This window comes from Pipistrellus hanaki (genome assembly GCF_964339955.1).
Source record: "Pipistrellus hanaki genome assembly, chromosome: 4".
In the NCBI taxonomy this organism is placed as follows: domain Eukaryota; kingdom Metazoa; phylum Chordata; class Mammalia; order Chiroptera; family Vespertilionidae; genus Pipistrellus; species Pipistrellus hanaki.
Window position 1 is genome coordinate 8,390,589 of NC_140506.1, and position 17,618 is coordinate 8,408,206.

At 43.9% G+C, this 17,618-nt stretch overlaps 1 protein-coding gene across 3 annotated transcripts in view; it reads left to right on the forward strand.

Moving 5' to 3' along the window:
* The window catches only part of NNT (nicotinamide nucleotide transhydrogenase), a 77,049-nt gene that overhangs the window by 41,012 nt on the left and 18,419 nt on the right, over positions 1-17,618 (forward strand). For all 3 annotated transcript variants that reach the window (XM_084881669.1, XM_084881670.1, XM_084881668.1), the window contains exons 12-18: positions 518-628; positions 1,420-1,565; positions 2,988-3,183; positions 5,387-5,620; positions 7,068-7,228; positions 9,442-9,621; positions 17,393-17,552. In XM_084881669.1, the coding sequence (XP_084737795.1) occupies positions 518-628; positions 1,420-1,565; positions 2,988-3,183; positions 5,387-5,620; positions 7,068-7,228; positions 9,442-9,621; positions 17,393-17,552 (1,188 nt within the window). The remainder of the gene's footprint in view (positions 1-517; positions 629-1,419; positions 1,566-2,987; positions 3,184-5,386; positions 5,621-7,067; positions 7,229-9,441; positions 9,622-17,392; positions 17,553-17,618) is intronic.

Consider the following 17,618-nt stretch of genomic DNA (forward strand, 5'->3'; position numbering starts at 1 on the left):
GGGGGGGGGTCCCTTTTCACCATCGCAACGTTAGCTAACGGCCTTTTTGGCTTATGTCGTTGGCAGGGGAACGGAGATAGAAAGACAAAGGAAGGGCAGGGATCGTATGCAAAAGGGGAGGGGTGCTGTTAACTCTTTGCCCAAATGGTACTTCGGTGGGAAGGCTGTGTGAGGACTTTCTCCTTTATGAACCTGTGCCTGCGGCGTCCTTCCGCTGTGACATTGATTGGTGATGCCACTGTGGCTGTTTACCATCTTCTTTTTTTAAATATATATATTTTTATTGATCTCCGAGAGGAAGGGAGAGAGATAGAGAGATAGAAACATCAATGATGAGAGTGAATCATTGATTGGCTGCCTCCTGCACATCCCCTACTGGGAGGGAATAGAGCCTGCAACCCAGGTATGTGCCCTTGGCCGGAATCGAACCCGGGATCTTTAGTCCACAGGTTGAAGCTCTATCCACTGAGCCAAGCCTGCTAGGGCGCTATTTACCATCTTGCTGCTTTCTCCGCAGGGCTGACTGCAGTTGGTGGGCTGGCGCTGATGGGTGGGCATTTGTACCCCACCTCCACGGCTCAGAGCCTTGCTGCTCTTGCTACCTTCATATCCTCGGTCAACATCGCAGGTACGATGGCGGAGACAGAGCCACAGTGTTATTTGGAATGGGGGCATGAGAAGCCAATATAAATGAGTAGAAAATAGACATTCCATTAAAAATGTTTCACTTATTTCACTCATTCCTCTATGAAGGGGAATTAGTTACTTTGCCTGTCTGTATGTTTTAGAAACTCCTTTGATAAAACTGTCAAGGTCCCAACACAAAGAAAACAAATACAAGTTAGCTGGAAAGCTATTAAATGCATAGCTGGGCATTAAGTTGATGAATTATTATCACCATAATATCTCTAGATTAGAGTCTAATTTGAGATAAAAAATTTTAGTCTCTTGCCTTAGCTTTGCTTGTGCTTATTTCTAAAAACTGAAAGCTTAGCACATAATTTGTGCGTGAACCTCATTTGATGCTATTTTGTAGCTAAAAATGCTGTAAGGGTCCAAGAAATCTGGTGTCTGTTGATGTGGTATTTTATAGGCTTTAACAAACAGGATAACCTATTAGAAAATAAACCCTGCCTTTGATGGGTTGCATTCCCACACCGTCTGAATGGCTGGTTCCTTGTAGTCATGTGGCAATAATTGCTTCTGTCTTGATAGCAAATTTAGGTTTTGTTTTTTTCCCCCCTCCTCCTTCAATGGAACTGGCTTAAATAATAAAATAGCTTCTAATTTTGACCGCCTGTTACTTAACATGATATTTATCCATAGACGATAAAGGTGCTTAAAATAGAAAAATCGTAGCACTTTAAAACAATCGTGTTGCTCAATGACATAACCTCTGCTTTATATTTATTTGATAAGGTGGCTTTCTGGTGACTCAGAGGATGCTGGACATGTTTAAGCGTCCCACGGACCCCCCGGAGTACAACTACCTTTATCTGCTCCCTGCCGGGACCTTCGTGGGTGGATACTTAGCTGCCCTCTCCAGCGGGTATAACATTGAACAAGTAAGAGACTCTTTGGGGAGTTTATGCTTTTGCCACTGTTTTTCTCTCAATTGGAGTGACATCCTCATTACCAGTATCCACACTCTATCATGCAGAAGCAACAATGACTCTAGAAACATCTTGGTCAAATAAAGCATCGGGACCCTGGATTCCAGAGCCAGGTGGACCCACTCCCTGAATGTGCAAACGTGGGTTCCCCTGTGGGTCCCCAAGTTTTCCCACATGGACAAACAGCCGAGAAGGTTATTAGCACCTTCTTTTCGCACCTGGCTGGATTGGTGTAGGGATGCAATGAAATAATCAGTAATAAATTTGAAAAAGTATATTAATTAAGTGCTATTAGTCCTTTTCTTACCCCCCCCTTCCCAAAATCCAGTACATCATCTTTTGTTATCAGGAGGTGTTATGCCCATTAATTTTAAAAAGATAGTTTAAAAATGAATACTCTATAACAAAACAAATAATCTAGTTGAACTTCAAAAGGTCTATATCTATAACAATAAAAATGTAATATGCTAATGGGACCAACAGCTGAAAGGCCTTCCCGACATCCTTTCCAATGTCCTTCCCGACGACCTTCTGGACAAAGCCGGGGCTGTGAGGGCCGAGGCAAGCCACCTCGGCTGCACGAATTTTGTGCATCAGGCCTCTAGTATAATTATAATACTCAACTTTGGGCATGGTGTTTTCTGTTTCTTCGCAATGACTGGGATTGAAACCTCCCAGATAGCAGGCAAATCATGTTTCCCTGGTTTCTCCTGCTTCCAACATGTAGCATTTGTTGAATGAGCACCATCTTTTTTGAGAAGAGTTGGAGCGGTGAGTCAGAGAGACCCATGTCTGACCCAGATTTGCTGCTTGCTGGTCAGCTGACCTTGGAAAAATTATGGAACCTCTTTAAGCTTTGGTTTTCTCTTCTGTGAATGAGGCTTAAGATTCTTTCCTCCCGTGGATCTCATGGGACTGAGTTACAACATTTGTGCAGTGTGTGGCCAGGTCCCCTGGCACATGCAGCGTCAGCAGTCGCTGCTTTTCGAGCATTTGGTTAGATCCCATCATGACATAATTTAGATTTAGTTACCTTTGTGCATGCATCAAGTCACGAAGAAACCAATTTACACAAATGGTATAATTGCAAGTACAATGGAGGGTATTTAGTATCCCTAATGGGTAGGAAAATATATCGAACTATTAAAACAAGAGCTCATAGTGGTCTCTCTATTGTCTGCATTTAAAGTTGTCTTTAGAGAATCACGTTTCCTTAAGAGAGGCCTTTCCTATGTTAATAGACCAAAAGTTTTGATATTCTCTCTCCTTCTCCCTCTTCCTCTTCCTCTCCACTTTCCTCTACCTCTCCTCTCCCTCTTCCCTCCCTCTCCCTCTCCCTCTTCTTCTCTCTCCCCTCCCTCTTCCTTTGGGAAGATCATGTACCTGGGCTCAGGTCTGTGCTGTGTTGGTGCCCTGGCCGGCCTTTCCACCCAGGGAACTGCTCGTCTTGGCAATGCACTGGGCATGATCGGCGTGGCTGGGGGCCTGGCAGCCACCCTTGGAGGCCTGAACCCGAACCCGGAACTGTTGGCTCAGATGTCGGGAGCCATGGCTCTGGGCGGCACCATTGGTAAGCACATGTGGGCTTCTGCCTTCATGCGAACCCATGCTCACTTCTCAGCCCGCTTTTGACTCAGTTTGATGTACTAAAACTCTGTAAATGTTTTAGGGTTTGGGTTTGAGTGAGAATTATACCGACTGTGATGACTAGTCACCAAAACCAAATAGATAAATTATAGTTGCCAAAACCGGTTTGGCTTAGTGGCTAGAGCGTCGGCCTTTGGACTGAAGGGTTTCCAGGTTCAATTCCGGTTGAGGGCATATACCTTGGTGGGGGATGTGCAGGAGGCAGCTGATCAATGTTCTCTCTCGTCGTTGTTTCTGGCTCTCTGTCCCTCTTTTCCTCCCTGTAAAAAAATCAATAAAATATATTAAAAAATAAATTATAGTAAAAACCAAGGTAATAATGCTATCTATACTTTTTAATTAATTTATTAGATTTTGTTATCGAGGCTCTTGAGGTCGTCTGTGCTTATTGTCTCTGGTAGAAATACGGTCTAATGATGGGCTAATGTTCATTTCTTTCCAACGCCATGTTTAATGACCACACTTGTGGCTTAACGTTGGCCGTGGTTTCACTTAACTGTTGTGTTGACTGCCCAGACCTGGGAAAGCACTGGAGAAAGTGCTGATAATGCAGCTTCAACTAAAGAGTGTGCTGGGTCCTTAGCCATTATATTGTGAATAGTACAAAAATGGGACCAGTATCCTTCCAGTGTGTGCAAGCCTTTACCAGGCCCAGCGAAGTCGCCGCTCACACGGTTGACAGTGAGCCAAGTTCTCACATGCCTCTCGCTTCACCTTCATCTTGTTTGTTACTGTTAACAAAACTACCAACCAGCATTCATGTAGGAACCACACTGCTCCATCGTCAAACACGAGGTTGGCTGCAGCACCAGCTTGGCAAAAATCAACAAAAGCATTCTGTGAAAATCAATCGGCCGTGTGGAATTTACAGTCAAGAGTATTGTATACTTACTTCATCATTATTCGAAAACTGAGTGCTCCATTCCATTGATATGAGTAAAAAGTCGTGTGTGTATTTATACACACGAATATTTTTATCCCGAGGAGCTGGTAGCTAATAGTTTTCAGTACATTAGCTCTGGGCCCAGTTTGTCCTGAATGTCCCTAGAAAGACCCTGAAGGAAGGTGTCTGTGCTGGGGGTTCAGGCAGGAAAACCTTTAGACACTAGAGGCCCAGTGCACAACATTTGTGCACTGAGGATAGGGGGGTATCCCTCAGCCCAGCCTACACCATCTTGCAGTCTGAGACCCCTTGGGGAATGACTGCTGGTGCGGGGAGCAGGCCTAAGCTGGCAGTTGGACAGCCCCTTCGGGTCCTTAGCGCTGCCTCAGAGGCAGGAGAGGCTCCCACCACTGCTGCTGTGCTCACCGGCTGTGAGCCCAGCTTCTGCATTGAGTGTCTGCCTCCTGGTGGTCAGTGCGCATCATAGCAACTGGTCGTTCTGCATTTGGTCGATTTGCATATTAGCCTTTTATTATATAGGATAGGTTGAGCTCAGCATGTTTGCATCACCGGGCCAGAACTGTGCAACTCCTTCAGAATTGCCTGACTTGGACATTTATTACCCAGATATTTGCATTTCTTTACTTTTGGACTTAGCCCCTGTCCATCCACCTGAAAACCTAGGCCTTCTTCATGTCCAGCTGGTTCTCGTGTGCCGAGCCTGGGGTGCCCATGCCCTGGGGAGAGTTTCAGGGGATCTGAGGATGCGCTAGGCCAGGGCCATCTTCGAAGGCTGTGCAGGGAGGAGGCTCTCTTGAGCTGGGTCTTGGCTAGGTGTGGTGAGAAAACCTGCTGCTTTGAAGGAGTGTACTGTATTTTCCGGTGTATAAGGCGACTTTTGAAATGAAAAAAAGTCAACCGAAAATCGTGGGCAAAAGACCAAAATTGCACAAAAATGACCTGCAGATCTTGATGGCAAAGTAAGTCTTTTCTTTGAAGTGGGGGGTAGTCTTATACAGCGAATATAGGCCTACACCTGTTTTAACTGTAAAAAATTAGGGGGTCGTCTTATACGTCGAAAAATACGGGTATGTAGCAGCATCCTTACCGTTAGCCCATGCGAGGAAGCAGACGCTTCTCGGCTGGGGACACAGAGGGAGCCCCTCATGGGCGGTCTTTGTAGCGGTTCCTCCTCCAGGGTCTGTCCCGTTGTCATTTCTCTTCGACCTGCGTTTCCCGACAGGACTGACCATTGCCCAGCGCATCCAGATTTCGGACCTACCTCAGCTCGTGGCCGCTTTCCACAGTCTGGTGGGCTTGGCGGCCGTGCTGACCTGCGTGGCCGAGTACATTGTGGAGTACCCGCACTTCGCCACGGACGTGGCGGCCAACCTCACCAAGATCGTGGCCTACCTGGGGACTTACATCGGCGGCGTCACCTTCAGCGGCTCCCTCATCGCCTACGGGAAACTGCAGGGTAAGTGGGCGGGCAGCACAGGGAGGTGAGTGTCTACTGTTCAGCGGGGCCAGGAGGGCCTGGGACCATTTCAGAAAGCAGGCGACCAGGAGAGCCTGTTAGGGCAACCTTTTCGGTGCAGAGTTTGCGTAGCCCTGAGGATACACAAACCCTTTTTCTCTCCACGGAGGTGCTTCCCTCCAGGGATCCTCACAGGTCTGCTGAAGTCTTGTACGGCTCGGGAGCTGCAGTGAGCGCAAGGACCCCGGACGCAGGAACATGACTGACATCGACTGATACGTGTGGACAGAGTGACATCGTTAGAACCCCTGGCTTCCAGAACAGAGGGAAGCTCATTGAGTGCATTTGTGTGATTCGTATACGGCACTTGGAAACAAATACACGTTTCTGGGCTCTCGTGTGGCAACGTTTGCTACCGCTCACACCACACAGGAAAACAGAAGTACAATAAAGAAAACCCCCCACCGAGGCTGCTTCCGGCGTTTTCATGAAAGCAGGAGTCTTGAGAGGCACTAGTTTGTGATTCAAAAATCTCAGTAACCAACTCATTAAAATTCAGTGAGAACTTCCACGGAACTTAAACGTCACAGGAAGAACTGCCCGCCTAAGACTGTGGTTGGCAAACTGCGGCCCGCGAGCCACATGTGGCTCTTTGGCCCCTTGAGTGTGGCTCTTCCACAAAATACCACGGCCTGGGCGAGTCTATTTTGAAGAAGTGGCGTTAGAAGAAATTAAAAAAATTTGGCTCTCCAAAGAAATTTCAATCGTTGGGCTGTTGACATTGGGCTCTGTTGACTAATGAGTTTGCCGACCGCTGGCCTGAGACATTCTGCCTGACCCTTTGTCCTCAGAAACAGCCAGCACACCGGCCCCTCCTCCCCGGACTCGGGGGATGGAACAGGAGTGCTGTGTGCTGGGACCTTCTTCCGAAGTTTTCAGTGGAGAAAACAGCGTTTATCCTCTGGGTTGGTCCCACGGGGAGTGACTTTCCGGGGTTCCGTGGCCAGAGGGAAGGGGTGCAGTGGGACCCTGGAGGGGGGGGGGAGGGGGAGGGGAGCACAGTTCCGTGGAGGCACGTGTTTCCTGTGTCCGCTAGTTTTCTGCTATGAGGAGGAACTCGAACTGGCTTTGATGGCTCAGCATCTAGGGAGAGGAAGTGATGTTTCGAATGCCATGTTTTAATTCTAATGTTGCATGCTGGCAGCTTAGGGTTAGAGGACAGACACTGTGAGCAGGAGATTCTCCACGTAATCCTAAGAGTTTGGCTGGGAATTCAACACAGATCCTTTAAGACAATAAGTAACTTAAAGTTCTATCTATGGAAAACCACTGATGATCTGTTTTTACTTTGATTTATATAGCATGGGTTTTTGTACAATTCTTTTTAATTTAAAAAATTTAAAAATTATTATTATTATTATTATTTATTATATGTGCTTGATTGCAGGCATCCTGAACTCGGCGCCCCTCCTGCTGCCCGGGAGGCACATGCTCAATGCGGGCCTGCTGGCGGCCAGCTTGGGCGGGATCATCCCCTACATGCTGGACCCCAGCTTCGGCACCGGCATCCTCTGCCTGGGCTCCGTCTCGGCGCTCTCTGCCATCATGGTAAGAGCTGGAGAGGAACTCGTGTTTTATCAGAGTACAGTCTAGTTAGAGTTCTATCTCTTTAAGACCCCCCAATGGTTGCCGAAACTGGTTTGGCTCAGTGGTAGAGTGTTGGTCTGTGGACTGAAAAGTCCCAGGTTCGATTCCGGTCAAGGGCATGTACGTTGGTTGCGGGCACATCCCCAATAGGGGGTGTGCAAGAGGCAGCTGGTCGATATTTCTCTCTCATCGACGTTTCTAGCTCTCTGTCCCCCTCCCTACCTCTCTGTAAAAATTCAATAAAATATATTTTTTTAAAAAAAGACCTCCCAATGGGATAGATATGTTTTATTTTATTTTAAAAGTATTTTTAATTGATTTCAGAGAGAGGGATGGAGAGGGAGAGAGGGATAGAAACATCAAGGATGAGAGAGAATCTTCAATGGGCTGCCTCCTCGACGATCCGTGCTGGGGACCGAACCTGCAGCCCTCGCATATACTCTGACCGGGAATTGAACCCTGACCTCTTATTTCATGGGTGGACGTTCAACCACTGAGCCACACCAGCTGGGCAAAATGAGACCGATTTTTACGTAATCCTAGGAGTTTGGCTGTGATTTCAACACAAAACCTTTAGAACACGCAGCAACTTAAAATTCTATGTATTTACAACCACTGGTGATCTATTTTTACTTTGACTTATATAGCATGGATTTTTTGTTTTATTTTGAACAAAAGAAAAATAGTTTTGATATATTTATTTTTTAATCTAACAGAGCAGAGGAAGTAAAAAAAAAAAAAGTGCCAAAATCAAACCTGTGCATTGAAATGTAAAACTCCAAAAATTGTTACTTTTGAGGAGAGGTGCATTGGATTAAAAATACTTAATGACTATGAGAATGAGTAAAATGTTTCATGGCCTAATATATTTGGTTTTCACTTAATTTAGCAATCCATGAATACATTCACATTGTAACAAACTCAGGGTATATAGGAATATGTGGAATAAAAAGCAAAAATCTTTCTTTCCACAAGCCCTTTTCCTCTCTAGTTTAGTGATTTGGGGTTTCATCATGGATATCGTGAATGACAGAGACTTTGGAGTCTGTTGTGTTCCTCCAAAGAGTACTGGTTATAAGGATTTTAGGCAGCTCACCAGGCTGGATCCAGATTTTAAATTCTAGCTCCCCGGTGGCAGAGGGCAGCTGCCATCTTAAAAAAAAAAAAAAAAAAAAATCCAACCAGCCTTTACATTCAGTATTACTCTGTCTTAGTTTCTGGTGCACAGCATAGCGGTTAGACAATTTACCCAGTGCTCCCCCCTGATTTTTCAAGTACCCACCTGGCACCATTCACAGGTACTCCAACATATGGACTGTCTTTCCTATGCATCGTTTCCATCTCCGCAATCTACTGTCCTTTCATCTTCAGGAGGATTGTTTGGAGTCTGCCCGCATGTGCCCCTTGCTCAGGAGTCAGCCGGAGACGTGGGCAGAGTTCATGCCCAGAACGTGGGGCTGGCTTTCTCTAGCCTACTCCTGCGCTGAACTTACTTTCTCACTTCCCGAACTGCCTCAGTCTCCCTAAACCCTACCCTCCGATCTTCAGACCAGTGAGGCTGTGGGGCTGTATTTTGTTTGAGTTGTTTCACGTGGCACAGCAGGGCCTGCCCTTAGGCTAAACCATAAAAACTGGGAAACGTGCCGAAACCGGTTTTGCTCAGTGGATAGAGCATTGGCCTGCGGACTGAAAGGTCCCAGGTTCGATTCTGGTCAAGGGCGTGTACCTTGGTTGCGGGCACATCCCCAGTGGTGGGCATGCAGGAGGCAGCTGATCGATGATTCTCTCTCATCGATGTTTCTAACTCTCTATCCCTCTCAGTAAAAAAAATCAATAAAATATATTAAAAACAGAAAAACAAAACAAAACCGGGAAACACACTCAGCACTGCCCCTGGTTTCCAAGTGTGGATTCCTCCCCTGTTCCTGCCGGCTTTTCATCCCTGCCTTGTAGGGGTGGGGGGGACCCTGGTGGGGCAGGCGGGTCAGGGTTGACGCGTGCTGTATCTGCGAGAGACGTGGCCAGACAGGAGGTGCCTGGTCATGGGCAGGTAGACACGTGCATGTAGTGATCGCCTTTGGAAAACGGGATGGTGAAGAACGGGGGTGTCTGAGGGCCGAGGCTTTGTGTGTATTGCACTTGTTTTGAGTTGTGCTTTGCTTATCGCCCCCCAGGGTGTGACCTTGACGGCGGCCATCGGGGGCGCGGACATGCCCGTGGTCATCACTGTGCTCAACAGCTACTCAGGCTGGGCCCTGTGCGCTGAGGGCTTCCTGCTCAACAACAACCTGCTGACCATCGTGGGCGCGCTCATCGGCTCCTCCGGCGCCATCCTGTCCTACATCATGTGTGTGGTAAGTCCTACATCATGTGTGTGGTAAGTCCTACGTCGTGTGTGATAAGTCCTACATCATGTGTGTGGTAAGTCCTACATCACGTGTGTGGTAAGTCCTACATCATGTGTGTGGTAAGAGACACGCGCTTGGCAGACCGGGAATGGGGTTCTGCACATGAGGGTGCGCCTGTCATTTCTGTTACTGGCGGTAAAAAGGACCACCTCAGCTTTCATTCTCTTCCGCAGAAATACCAGTGTGTAAACCTTTGAATAAATTTGCAAGGCTACTTTTATTTTAATTTTTTATTTATTTTTAAATTATTATTATTATTATTATTTACATATGTGTTCTTATTCCCCCTCCCCCCCCCCCATGCCCCACTCCCCTGTTGTCTGTATCCGTTGGTTAGGCTCATATGTATGCATATAAGTCCTTTGGTTGATCTCTCCCTCTTACCCCTACTGTCCCCTACCTTCCCTGAGGTTTGACGTTCTGATTGATGTTTCTCTGTCTCTGGATCTATTTTTCCCCCCATCAGTTTATGTTGTTCATTATATTCCATAAATGAGTGAGATCATGTGATATTTGCAAGGCTGTTTTTAAAGTACTCAGTGTAGATAATTAGAAAAACTAAAATCTTCTGACTCCGCCTGAAATAACTACTTCAGGTTTTGGGTTATTTCCTTTTGTTCTTTCTTTGTGAATTACATATCAATGTATTCCCTTGTCTGATCACCAGGTACACTTTCACATTTAATTTTTTAAATCTTACAAACCATGTTCTTGCCATTTTCTTATTAAAAATGCTTTCTTGGTATTATTTTAAGGGACTTCAGAACTAATCTATTACATGGATATATAAAAATATATTTAATTTTTCCCTAATGCTGTACCTGTTAGGTTGTGTGATTTTTATTTCTCTTTGTACATACATACGTTGTTGGCACTTCTGATTTGTTGTCTTAGGATTGATTCTTTTTTTTTTTTTTTTTAAATATATTTTATTGATTTTTTTACAGAGAGGCAGGGAGAGAGAGATAGAGAGCTAGAAACATCGATGAGAGAGAAACATCGACCAGCTGCCTCTTGCACACCCCCTACCGAGGATGTGCCCGCAACCAATGTACATGCCCTTGACCGGAATGGAACCTGGGACCTTTCAGTCCGCAGACCGACGCTCTACCACTGAGCCAAACCGGCTTCGGCAAGGATTGATTCTTAGAAAGGTGAGGGTGTGCTCATTTTTAGGGGCTCCTTCTGCTCATCCCCATGCTGTTTCGGGAAGGCTTGCTGCAATTGACACTCCCACTGGTCATCTGAGAGAGTGCCCTCCTCAAGTTTTGTGGTCAGCATGGTTTATTTGTTTTAGAAGAAAAGAAAAAAAGTTAACAAGAAAAATACTTCCTAGCTTCCTTTTTGTTTGTAATTCTCTTCTTGATGGCAAGAAGATATCCTGCAAATAATTAAAGGCTTGACTAGGAACCTTTTTCTAATTATAGATGCTATTCTCTAAATAATCATTTTGAATGACTGTGAAAGGACAAGCATGAGACTGAGTGAAATCAGCATGTGAACTTCACACTGATTAATAATTCAGAAAGAATACTTAACCCACCTCCATTCTTTTATTACATTATTTAAAAACCCTTACTTGACAACTGAGACTTTTTCTTATATTTTAATTGAAAAAACTCATTGTTAATTGAATGCTTTTTATAATAAAAAATTAGTTTTCTTCGGTCATATTGTAAAACAAAAGATTTGATAGCCCAAGTTTAAAACCAAGTTAAGAGCTTTTAAAATTAAATCCCTCTAGCCCTAACTGGTTTGGCTCAGTGGATAGAGCATTGGCCCGCGGACTGAACTGTCCCAGGTTTGATTCCGGTCAAGGGCATGTACCTTGGTCGCAGGCACATCCCTAGTAGGGAGTGTGCAGGAGGCAGCTGATCAATGTTTCTATGCGTCTCCCTTCCTCTCTGTAAAAAAAACCAATAAAATATATTAAAAAAATAAAATTAAATCCCTCTAGTAACTAGAGTCTAGTTGTTGAGGAAATTTTGGAAATTGGGAGGTTCTGTGTCTCCTATTTGAAAAATGTTAGGCTTTGGAGTTGTGTTGTTTTTTTTAACCCAAATGTTTATGAAGAAGAAAATATTTATTCAGTTATAGTAGAAATATTTTTCTCTAAAAATGAACCTTTAACCCTTAGTTTGGCTTTGCTTCACTTAGTGAATGTAAATAACCAGCAGGGGGCAGCAGATTTTCACTAATACCTTTAAAAGCCCTGATTTTAAAATTAAATGAGGCTTGAAGTTTAACACCGCTCCTGGCATTCTGGTGGGGCAGAGGACCGAGGACTTGTACCTAGGTCTTGGATACCTTCATGGGTACCTTCTTGCCTTTCTCCTTTTCTTCTTACAGGGTTTTCTTCAGGTTCTTAAATGTATCAGCACTATTTGCCCAGTCTCGTCTGTCTGTGCCTCTTTTATTCCATCTCCATTTCCTTTCCTTCTTCATTTAGTTCCTTATTCTTTTTGGTTTAGAGTAACTGCAGTAGCTTTGATAGTAGCAGTTCTACAACTAGATAAGGTAAGAAGAGGCAGGAGTTGAACATCTTCTTTTCTGTGTCCACTTATGTATTATATCATCTTTTTTCTTAAATTTTTTCTATTTCCTTTTTCTTAGTCTGTTTTCTCTACTTATTCTGTTTTCTTTTTAACGTTCTTTCTATCTCCTCTGCCTCAGGCATGCTGTCCGCTGCCAGCGGGCTTCAGTTATTTGTTACTCCTGTGCTGTGTATAAGGTTAACAAGCTATTCTTATAGCTGTCTGTGACCACAAGTATCACACGGGGTCAGATTGATGCTCTGTAATAGCAAACTGTAGTCCTTTGGGCTCAGGGATAGCTGAAGTTTTAACCTTAAAAATTATGCAAATATAAAAATAAAAGGCATTTATTGTGGGAAATTTGGCAGAAAATAGGTAAGGATGAATAAGAAAAGAAAATAATCTATAATCCCATTACCAAGTAACTGTCCACATTTAATATTCTAATGATAGTCTTTTCACACGCCTATGTTTAAATGCATTATATGACATAGTTTTCTAACAATTTTTGGTGTCTGCTAAGATGGTATTTTATCATACCCAAGTCCATATTATTAGTTGCTCTTACCTTTTTTCCCTGCGGTGCATTCTCCTTGGGCATCTTTGGTTATTGTCTTTACGTTCAGTCACTTGGTCAAGGTGGCTGTTGATATTGATAAAGGGGTCTCCACGGAGGCCTCGGTGCTAGTTCTCCCGGTGGGTGACGTGTGGAGCTGGCATTTTACTGAACCCTCTGCTCCTCGGTCTTATTACAGAACAGACGACAAAAGCAGGGCTGCTGTGGTTTTCAGTTTTGAAGACAGAAATGGTCTCCACTTCTACAGTTTCCTGGCTTTCTGACTTTTCACCTTCATCTTCAAGAATTCTTAGGATTCTGTGCTTGTTCGTGATACGCAGTTGTTTCTTCGTGGTTGGTGCTTACTGGCAGCTCAGAGCGGTTCCTGATACTGATAAAAATGACATATCTGCTGGGTGTTCCTAATACTAATAAAAAGGACATATCTGCGGCGCTGGGTGCTGTACAAATATTAGCTCACTTACTCCCCACGCCAACTCTGGAGGTAGGAAATTCTGTTCTCCTTTTGCAAGGAAGGTCTTTTAAGAGATCATGCATTATTCGCTTTTGTGTTTGTAGTCTTTTCACATGCACCGGGCACATTCAAATAAATACAACAGTGGTTAAATTAACGATTAGGTGAATGTTTTATTTGTTAGCTCTTTTCATATTTTGGAATCCTCTCCGGATAGGCTGTGGTAGCAGATATACTATCAAATATCGATATCTAGTATTATTAGCGGCATGTTTACCTTCGCTGCTTTAGTACTTATTGAAGGAGAGGGGCGAGGCCAACCCCAACCAGCACGCTTTTGTTAAGCCAGAGGGGGTGGAATGCACCCGGGGTGGCTAAGGAACAGCCCCTGGAATTGGATTTTCTTCTGACAGAGAATCCCTGTGGGTGTCTTCGGAGCCTAATGTCGTGGTTACACAACACCCAGTATTATAAAAACGGACAAATGTCCACAGCGTCCCAACCACCAGCGCAAATGGACGCTGTGCTTTATATCCAGATGCCGCTAGACATTAACCTCTTTATGATTTTATGGTCTGTTTACTTGGAAAATGGAACGGCATTTTCAGACCAAATTTTTTGATTTTTGCATTCTGCTGCCTCTCCCTCCCCCGCCCCCCCCCCCCCGCCCAAAAATGAAAATAGAACAGAATTAAGTGGATCAAAGCCAAACTAAAAAAAACTTTTCTCTTTTGCTTTGCAACCAATTAATCAGCACCTACAAAGCATCGAAATGAGAGATGCTAGTCAACGGTATAGTGTTGTTATTGCTTTGGTTTGCTCCATGTCGTGACCTTTGTTTTCAGAGTTTTCTTCTTACATTTTGCTTAGAATTACGTGAATTAGAGGACCTCTTTAAAGCAGCATACAACTTTCATTATGGGGCTTAATCACTTAAAAGGCACAGTGTTGGCCTGGGCTGCAAATGCTTTGTCTCGGAGCTGGGAGCTCTTCAATCTGGGGTCAGTGGTCACAGGATAGTCTCATTAATCACTTAGGCAAGCCAAAAAGAGAGAAAACAAAACAAAACAAAGCCCTAAACCCTAAACATTTGTTGAAAATAGGATGTTGCAATGGTACGTTCAGAGATGAAAAATAATTTCGTTTTTAAGAGACCACATGGAATTAGCTTAATGGTGATATAATTGTGGATACGTGTTTAACAAGTAGACTTTGGTTGTTACACTACTGTGTGGTTCCCTGTTTTCCTCCCCAAGTTGCCATCCGGAATGGGTCCACATTAATGAAACGTCCTCAGATATTCTTTTCTTTTCCTCCACTCAGTTTTATAGGAAATGAAAAATGGTTCCTCCTAAGTCCAAATGCGATGTTGGGTTTGATGAAAGGGTTCTATCACCTACATCTTTCTCCGCGTCATGTCCCTCTGTCCTCTGTCCCTGCACAGGACTGTGTGATGTAGGGGATGGAGTCTTTTTGTATGTTTGACTTGTTGTTGTTGTTTTTTTTAAAGTTATCTATGGCCCTAGCTGGTTTGACTCAGTGGATAGAGTGTCAGCCCTCAGACTGCAGGGTCCCTGGTTTGATTCTGGTCAAGGGCCCAAAGCTCGGTTGCAGGTTCCCTGGCCCTGGTCAGGGTGTGTGCAGGAGGCAACCAATCAATGTGTCTCTCTCACATCAATGTTTTTCTCTCTCCCTCTCCCTTCTACTCTCTCTAAAAACCAATGGAAAATCTTCCTTGGGTGAGGATTAAGATAGTTACCTATGACAGAAATATCTCAATGTTTGAAATAGGTCTTTGAATCAGTTTTTAAGGGAAAAAAAAAAAAAATGGTGGAAACTATTTTTGGTTATTTATTTTCAGAATCCTGTAATTTAAAACTAGATAGAATTGATCAAAATCAATAAATATTGAATGTTTGGGAAGTCTCGGCTATGGCTATGAAGATTTTCATTAAACCTTGGATTTAAGTAGAGGAGGTGGTGTTCAGCATTTAAACTTCATGTCAGGTGGGGACTATGAATGTAAAAGCATTACTTTAATATATCTCTGCCCTTCTTATCTATTAATAATATACATAAAAACATCCTGAGTTTTATTTTATACATTACTAGAGGCCCAATGCGTCAATTCATGCACCAGGGGGGCCCCTTGGCATGGCCTGTAGGATCAGGCTGAAACCAGCTCTCTGACATCCCCCAAGGGGTCCTGGATTTCAAGAGGGTGCAGTCCAGGCTGAGGGACCCCACTGGTGCATGATGGGGGCCAGGGAGGGATGCAGGAGGTTGGCTAGCTGGGGAGGGTCCGCGGGAGGGCTCCAGGTCATGTCAGGCCCATGTCACTCAGTCCGGATTGGCTGGACCACAACAGCAAGCTAACCTACTGGTCGGAGTGTCTGCCCCTGGTGGTCAGTGCACATTATAGTGATTTGGTTGAGTAGCCTTAGCATATCATTAGCATATTATGCTTTGATTGGTTGAGGGACACATAGCATATTAGGCTTTTATTATATAGGATGATCTTAGACAAGTTTACTAGACTTTGGGCTCTGTAAAATGTGAATGTTGTACTCATCAGTGAACTTAGGTCAAAAGAACAGTTTGAAAAATTATGACATTTTGATCTATCATCTTTGCAAGTCAGGTTGTTGGCATGCTGCCCTTGGTCAAGTGTGGCTCTCTGCCCCTTCTTCTCTGTTCCCTCAGCAGCTCACCGGCCTGTCCCCTGAATGTGGCAACCGGTGGGCTGTCCTTGGATGGGCAGTCATGTGCTTCTCTCTGATGTGTTATCGTATTTGTCACTGCAAATCTCCAGGTGCCTTTTGCTTTTAAATAATCATGTGTCTTTTTGAAAAAAAAAAAAAAAAGTAATAGATTGATACTCATATAGCTTATTAGTGGCTCAATGATATGTTTATTACAATTATTTTTTTAATAATATATTTTATTGATTTTTTACAGAGAGGAAGAGAGAGGGATAGAGAGAAACATTGATGAAAGAGAATCATCAACCAGCTGCCTTTTGCACACCCCCTACTGGGGATGTGATCGCAACCAATGTACATGCCCTTGACCGGAATTGAACCCGGGACCTTTTGGTCCGCAGACCGACGCTCTATCCATTGAGCCAAACCGGTTTTGGCCATATTTATTACAACTCTTAAAATAGGGTTTAGTAATTTTTTTTGTTGTTGTTGTTGAAGTGAGAAATTCTGTTGTGATTATGTGGAATGACTGCTTTGATCATGTACAGAGATTTGAAGTCTTAAGATGTAGTGGATCCCTCAGAACATATGGCTTCTTCCACCACCTGCCTTGAAAAGGCCATACCTGAACTGTTTTCAGAACCCGATCAGTTATCAGCATGTTTCTGTGGTGGTGTTTGAATGGGACATTGGGTGATTTTTTAAAGGAGCAACTAGAAGTGCCTTCCTACTGTTTCTTTCCCCCCCAATATAATTTTTTTTTTCTGGTTAAACGGGTGGGTGTCTATTTTACTAAAAAAGTGTATAAGCTCACTCATCTAGCTTTTTGGAAATGAAACATTTTAGGAGTCTAGGGATGAGTCCAGTCACTTCTATAGCTTCACAGAGCTGATTTAGAAAGTCAGCGTCTACATTTATCTTTCTGGACAGCAGAGGGCAGCAGAGTTCTAAATGAGAAGCATCCCTGCCCCTCCCCTCCGGCTTGCCTCTGGACAGCTTGCAGCTGGCAGCGGAACTCACCTGAGCGCTCTCTCGAGTCACCTTGTAAAACTTCCTATTCCTGTGCCTTCCTTGTTCTCCTGAAATACAGGTGAATGTGGAGGTACAATTTGCTTGATCCATGTACAGGTGATAGTAACCAGGTCTGAGTTTTTCATTAATTTCTTAATGTTACTGGTAACTTTCCTTGAAATGCCCTAACAAACTTGACTCTCTTGCTGAAAATATATTCATGTGTCCTTGATTCTATAGGAAAAAGAATGTGGTTCCCCAGATATCTTCATTTACACTTTTGAAATAATTTCCAGAAGCTAGATAAAATTATGTGGTTAAAATGTTTTAGATGATCAACTATACCTCTTTATGGAATATTTCTGAATATCGTATATTCAGATCATTTTCCAAAAGTCATGTGGATTAAACTCTCACAGCGGATAATTTTGCTTTCCAGGCAATGAATCGCTCCCTGGCGAATGTGATTCTTGGAGGCTATGGTACTACTTCAACAGCTGGCGGAAAACCCATGGAAATTTCTGGCACACATACGGAAATTAACCTGGAGAATGCCATCGACATGATTCGAGAAGCTGGTAGCATTATTATTACTCCAGGTACAAAAAAAAAAAATAAAAAAAAGGCATTGTCATTGATTACATTAACAATTTCTTATAATAGGA